Consider the following 7,058-nt stretch of genomic DNA (forward strand, 5'->3'; position numbering starts at 1 on the left):
CATAGAGAAATGTGTCGGCCACGAGAGGAGGACCGTGAGCAGGAGTTCGGATGATGAGCATGGTGAGACCCAGTGGTTCGGGAAGCTGAGGCAAGAAAATCATTCGGCCTGATATAGAGACCAGGCTGGGCAGCATCCTGAGTCCATCCCTTAAAAAAGAGCAAAGAGGAACCTGAAGGAAGATCACTGATGAGATGCAGAGCTCACTGATGGTATGGAGGCCGCAGATGGAGAGAGAGGGCTGGGCAGAGACTGTGAATCCAGGCAGAGTCAGGAGAGTCTATACTGGTGCTCCCAGGAGGATGAGGCAGGACAGAACCTGAAGATCACTGTGAGGAAACAGGAAAAGACCGCAGTGGGAGGAGGATCTGCAAGGGGAGGAGCGAGGCCCAGAGCAGAGTGCAGCAGGCTCTTTTGTCTCCGTCCCCTCCTGAGCGCTGGAGCCCTAACCTGAGGCTCCTGGCAGCCTTTCCTTAGCCCTCGGTCTGAGCACAGCCCCTCGCATCCCTGTGGAAGCAGAAGTGATTCACTGGAGGGAGCATATACCCCCATGAGAGGAATGAGTCATGTGAGGGTCACACTCAGCATCCCCACCAGAGAGCCATGAATGCGGACTCCATAGCACCTGCTGTAAGGACGGGCACCTGCACTGCCTTGCTCTCGGCTGCTGTCTCCCTGCATGCAGCACACTGCAGATGCATGGGTGGGGGCACACCTGAGGCACGGCAGGTCACCAGGTCCCAAGCTCAGGACACTCCCTGTGACCTGCAGCTGTTGCACAATTAGTCCACACTTTTCCCTGGGCCCAAGCCCCGAGGCGCTGTCTGTCCGTGTCCTTCTGTTCCTGTGGAGGGAGAGCCGCCCTCTCTGTCCTGGGGCCTGCACACTCTGTGAAGCCTTCTCTCCTGGAAAGAGGACTATGCTTGGGGGAGGGTGCTAGACGTGACCTCGTCTGTCACTGCAGAGCCCTGGTGCTCAGGCCCGTGACTGTTACTTCCAGGCCAGTCCTGCTGGGCACTGCACCTGAGCATCCCCAGGCACACAGAAGGTGACATGTCCTGATGTGCACCGTGCCTCCCTCTGGGCCTGGCTCCCTCTGTGGTGTCCCCCACAGGCGGGGCCATCAGAAATGCGTGCTCGGCAAAGGGAGAAGTGCGACTGTCTGTCCTGAAGCCTCCTCTCCTTTCAGCTCCCTGCCTGGCAGCCTGTCCCCAAGGGCTTCCCAGAGGACCCTTCAGCCACCAGCAGTCCAAGGAGCCCAGGGGCTCGTGCATCCCTGGGAAGCTCTGTGTGGGAGCCCAGCTGGGTCAGCGCCCTGAGCATGGATCTGACACAGCGGCCGTGAGCCTTTCCCCCTCCGCCCCCCGCATGGTCGCAGCCCACAGCGATGCTGGAAAGCCGTGGCTGCTCTCGCCAGGTAGGAAGGAAATGTCAGAGGCTCCCGGCTGTGTGTGCGTTGCCAGGACGCTGTGTGGGGAGGAGACAGGGCCCCTGCGCTCTCTCAGGGCCACACCGAAACATGAGGTTCTCTAGTAACCTGAGATCAGCCCTGGGCACCTGGCATGCAGCCGGCCTCAGGCCCTGACCTGCAAGTCACTGCGTCTCCCTGGCCAGTAGGGCGCTTTTGTGCACATTGACACTCAGTTCTGGATCCAAAGACATGAAGAAAAGCTCCATCAAGTGGCCAAACGCTTGGACACACCTGACCCACACTGACATTTTATGCTGTCTTTCATTCCCATCACGGCAGCAGTACCCGATTCCATGCACACAGCACAATAAACGCTTTGAGTGTGAAAAGTCAAACACCTGAACCTTTCTGATGATTTGACACAACGTGATCACAGCGACACTTCCCTCTGAGCACAGCAGGTTTTCAGGGCCAGTGCACATCCTGAGCCCAGCCCTGGCTCTGACAGGCTTTGTGCACACGGCGCAGAATCCAGGCTGCTCCCTGACCCCAGCAGGGCATCTTCCCATGACTGGGCCGGTCTCGCTCTCCTCTCCCAAGGTTCCCCGCTGCAATCAAGTTTGCTTGATTTTCCCTCCTTCTCCTCAGCAACGAACTTCACACATCCCCTGGGATTTCCTGATCTTGGCCTTGTGTGCTGTTAGGTGTGGGTTGTCACAACTTTCCTGTTCTTGCACGATCTTACATTGGGTATCCTTTGCCTCCCTACAATCTTATCAGCACTGCTCCTGTAGGAAGCATCACCAGCAAGGCAGGTATCAGTGTGTGTAGTCGGCATCTCCCCTTGGGGACACTTGTCCAAGCCCACTCTGGTTATTTGATGAGCATCTTGGGTGATGTGTGGCACAGAGACACCCTGCATAACTGTGGGTCCTGGTGGCTGTTCTTATGTTTCAGAGCTGAATGTGGAGGTATCACGTGGAAGGAAGATTCCTCCCAAGGCAGAGGGTGAAGCGATTTTAGAGGCAAATGACACCACACTTGGGACTCAGTCCATTGGCCCCTCTGAGCCCGTGGCCGCCCTGAAGCAGACTATGAGCCACGGTTCTGGCAGCGGAGCATGGCCTGCAGACGCCCCTGCTCTCAGGCTTTTGGTGCAGAGGTAATGACATCTGGGCTCCTGTGTGCTCTTACCGCAGACCGCTGTCCCCCTCGGACCGTGCTCCGTGCCCGGTTCCTCTCTTGTTGTGTGCTCTGCAGCAGCCGCAGGACCCTGTGTGCTCGCTCCTTTGTCGTGCGTGGGCCGCCCCCTGCCAATAGTTTCATTGTCCAAGTCCTGAGTGCAGTCTCAGTTCTGCTCTTCCCACTGCTGCGGACCCGCTATCCCGGTCACTGCCACAGGGAAGCCCACCCTGATTGTCCTCTTCATCCCACGAAGGGACTCTTTCAAGGCCTGAGCCCGGCTACTTTCCCTGAATTCACACACTCCTGCCCTTACTGCCTTGTCCTCCCGGCTCGCCCTGATCCAATGCCTCTTCCCAGGGGCATGGCACCATGAACCACGGGTGCACAGCTCCTCCTCTGTGCCTGCTTTGGGACCAGGCTCCATCTCCCCCTCCCTCTGAGCGGGGACCCATAAGGGGCGAGTTTAAGTTGATGTGGAAGAGCCCTTATTAGGAACAGGAAATGGAAACCTGGCTGCAGGGGGGGGTCTCATCCTGGCCTAGAGTCAGCTTTATCTCCATCCCCAGACGTGCAGCCCTGGGCCAGATGACCTGGGTTCCCAGGGTCTGTGTCTGGGCCCCATGGACACCTTGAAGCTGACGTCAGCTGGAGGGCTCTGCATGGCACCACGAGGGGCCATCAGTCCAGATGGGGAGGGCTTGGGAGCTCTTCAGGTCGGATGGATAATGAGCTGTTAGGCCGTGAGAGTCCCTGCTATGTGGGCCCCTTTCCCCCCTCATGAGCAGCTGGGTCTACAGGGCAGCTCTGCTGTGTCACCACCCAAGGGGAAAAATGAGCATTTCCGTGAACTAATGTGGGAAACGTGGACCCAGGGGTGCCATTTTCAGTTCTCTGTGAGCTGAATATTACTCCAGGGCAAGGTGCACCACTGAGAACTAAGACTGTCAAAGGAGGGGTTTGGTGCAATTCTCGTAGAGAAGAGAGGACCCAGAGGGCCAGTGTGAAAGGAGCCCCGGGTCAGAGATGTCCAGATGAAGGGTGGTAGAGGAATGGCTGGGTTGCTCGCAGACACTGTAACTCCCATGGACTGTACCTCCCAAGTCACAAGCCCTGGGTGATGTTAGCTAAGAGGAGCAGTTTAAACACATGAGGGTCTCAGTGAAATGGCAAGTGCCGGAGTATGAACATCACTGTCTCACAAAGCTCTTGGTGAGAGTAACACTTTATTCTTGTGAGAAGGTCATCGGTCCACTGTGATCTCAGGTCACCAGCACTGCAGGGCCCCAAATGTGTGCTCACCGCATGCAAGGGCTGCACACACACCAGCCGTGTAGGGGACCTGCCTTCCCCTCCCAGCCAGTCTGTGTGGCCGGGATCAGTTACACAGAACCATGTCAGTGGTTGGATTTTGAGCCGCATCTGCTCTGCTGCAGGAATATGAGCCCAGAGTCCTTGGGGTACAAAATAATATAAAGTTCGTGCTCTGCACCCAAAAGCAGTACTTCTGCCTTACACATAATGGAATTCATCACTGTTTTCGTTTCTATGCATAGAATCTGGTTTACATTGCACCCTATCATTTTCATACCTCTCCAATTAAATCAGCAGCACATTTTTAAGGTCGTACTTTGGGACAATTAAATCATCTCATTTTCATTTTTTAGGACAGCGCCCCACTCTCTAGGGTAGGCTGGCCTTTTTACCAGTGCCTCGGGCTCCCCAGTGCTGGGATTACAGGCTTGTGCCACTACCCCCAGCTGCGTTGAGTCCATTATTTTAAATCAAATCCCCAAACAAAAGTCTTTGGCCTCAGTCCCTTCTAGGAAATATGATGAGGTGTGAAAATAGTAACTCAGAGCAGGGCGTGGTGGTGCATGCCTCTAATCCCAGCACTCGGGAGGCTGAGGCAGGAGGATCTTTGTGAGTTCGAGGCCAGCTAGGGCCACAAAGTGAGCTCAAAGCCAGCCTGAACTGCATAATGAGACCCTGTCTCAAAAAGACCAAAGGGAAAAAAATAGCAACTCAGGAAACACTGTCTGTATGAACTGTGTTATGCCACTGTGTACTCCTGCCTACAGTACTGAAGAAAACTCTATACCCAGGAGCACAGCAGGCAAGGAGGATACAGAGGAGGGAGACAGTGAAATTCATGGTCATGTCCTTCCATTCGGCAATGTGGAGGTCTAGGGAGCACAAGCACTTCAAGGAAGGACCCGGGGCTGTGGCTGACTTCACTGCCCGCCCTGGTCTCCTTCCATTCTGAGTGATGCCTTTCTCATTCTTCTGTGATCCACTTTGGCATGACACTTCTCTCAACCCTCTGGGTCCTCATCCCCATCTCTCCAGGCTCCTGTTGAGGCCACCAGATGGGAGCTCTGCTCCTTCCACTGTGTGTGCAGGGAGAGGTCCTGGGGCCTGTGCTCCAGCACCAGGGCTGTCAACGAGGCCTGTGTGACTTTAAAGCTCACCTTCTTGCCCCTGTCCTGCGGCCTCAATGTCACCTCTTCAGTAACTAAATGACTGGCCGTGGACAGTGTCTGATGTCTCTGCAAAGTCCTCCCATTGCCCATGCACTCACCCTCCTCACCCTGGGGTGCAGAATCACGGAGGCCGTGTTGTTCTGGCAAGTGTGCTCTCCTGCCTGCAGCAATCTCATTCTGAATGTGCAAGAGCGAAGCTAAGATCACCCCTCCCCAGAGCCATGAAAAGCCCATGCTGTGCTCCCCACAGAGAGGATCCCACAGGGCTGGTGTCACTGGCTATGGGTGGGGCAGCCCAGGGCCCTGTGTCCTGTACCAGAGACCGCCAGATCAGGAGGGTTTCCTCTCCCCTGCGGGTGTCACCTTCCCCTCCAGGCTTCCTGAGCCCCAGCCCTTCAGAGCTCTCTCCCCAGGATCCCAGGCGGTCACTGGTCTCTGTCAGCGGTAAGTGGAACCTCCAGGCCCCTGTCAACAGGACCTGACCACGACTGTCCCTTCCTTTCCCTCTGCCTCTCTCAGGGCCCTCCTGCTCCAGCCAAGAAAGATGCTGCTCATTTAAGGTGATTGAGCACCAAGGCAACCTCCTGTGCTCTTCCATGACATCGAGACAATAAATACCATCAGAACCCAAGAGCCCTCCTGGGTGAGAACTGCATTCACAACCGGCAGCAGGACCTGATGTTTGTTTGTTACTTTGTTGTATTATTTTGCACATATTTATTTATTTTATTTTAAAGTTAAAATAAAATTTCAAAACACATCTGTGGATATCATTTGAGAAAGTTCCAGTGTTTCACTTCCAGTTTCCTCTACCTCATTGTGCTCTGGGCTCGTCCTGGGTGGGATGTGGGTCTGGGGTTACATCTTGCTTCTGCATGTTGTCATCTCTATTTTTTTCTTTTTATGCTTTCATTCATTTTCTGTGTTTCTGTGTGCCGATTTCTCATGGTAGATAGCTTTATCACTATCAAGGCTTTCCCAGAAGATGTCTGTTCTTTAGAGATGTCTTATAAATATAGGTGGTTCTTTGTATCTCTCTGAAAACCCACCTTCCCAGTTTGTTAAGGAGGATAAGTTTTCTGTTTGGCTCATTGCCCAATGCTGTGGTCCTGAACTAGGGTGATGATTACAACTCCATACAATCACAGTGTTATCCTATGAGGGAGAAAAGCTGATTATAATATGCATGTCATCATGGCCAAAGTAGTACAGTTTAGAGTAACAATATTTTCAGGTACAGCTTAGGTACTGACAAAGTGTAACAACTGAACCAGACGCCTTTAACTACAGGAGCAAATTCTAAAGTTATATGACCAATTCCAACACACATCAGGTACTCATAGGCAGGGATTTTCCAATTAGTGCAGTGATTTACCCTGTTAGGATCCGAGTTTTGGGAAACTGGAGGACACAGGAGGGAAAGAATAAAAAAGAAAGCAAAGGAGTACTGAAGTCACCAGAAAGGGAGGAGACAACGGTTACTCACATGAAAGTACCATCAGTTCACGAGGTGGCTCAGGAGAGAAATAGGATCAGCAGAACAGAACAAACATAGTTAAAAAAAAAATAACCTTAAACAGTGAATAGAAGAAATAAAAAGAGAAGGAAAAAGGGGGGTGGAAACATGAAAAAACCCCACAAAATACAAGAAAAGACAGGAAACCCAACTAGACAGGAAAAGGACAGCCAATCAGACAAGGGAGACTAGAACTAGTACAATTCCTCTGGTGCTCACAGTTCTGGGGTGCTGTACAAGACAGATTCCAGAAATGTGCTGTGTAAGCCAGCAAAGTTTGCCATGGGAATGATGCTGGTATGGAGCTGCTCTTGGCGTGTCTGTGTGTGGGCTGGGTCTGGTCTTCTGTCGGTGGAGTTCTGCAGAGCCCTTTGATATAGAATGGTGACGTCTCTTCCATGTGTCTGTGTGCCCAAGCTCAACACTGGTTCACAGAACCTGCCAACTGCTGGCTCCTCACTGCTGC

General features: G+C 53.3%; 1 protein-coding gene across 1 annotated transcript in view; it reads left to right on the forward strand.

The window, feature by feature from the left end:
• The window catches only part of LOC102022989, a gene marked incomplete in the record, with an annotated part of 21,282 nt that extends 15,452 nt beyond the window's left edge, over positions 1–5,830 (forward strand). Inside the window, 3 exon segments of the mRNA XM_005414808.2 lie at positions 1,190–1,417; positions 2,369–2,573; positions 5,596–5,830. Of these exon segments, the coding sequence (XP_005414865.2) occupies positions 1,190–1,417; positions 2,369–2,573; positions 5,596–5,635 (473 nt within the window).
• Positions 5,831–7,058: the final 1,228 nt, after the last annotated feature.

Source organism: Chinchilla lanigera, unplaced genomic scaffold (assembly GCF_000276665.1).
Source record: "Chinchilla lanigera isolate Chin_1 unplaced genomic scaffold, ChiLan1.0 scaffold00199, whole genome shotgun sequence".
NCBI classification, from domain to species: Eukaryota; Metazoa; Chordata; class Mammalia; order Rodentia; family Chinchillidae; genus Chinchilla; species Chinchilla lanigera.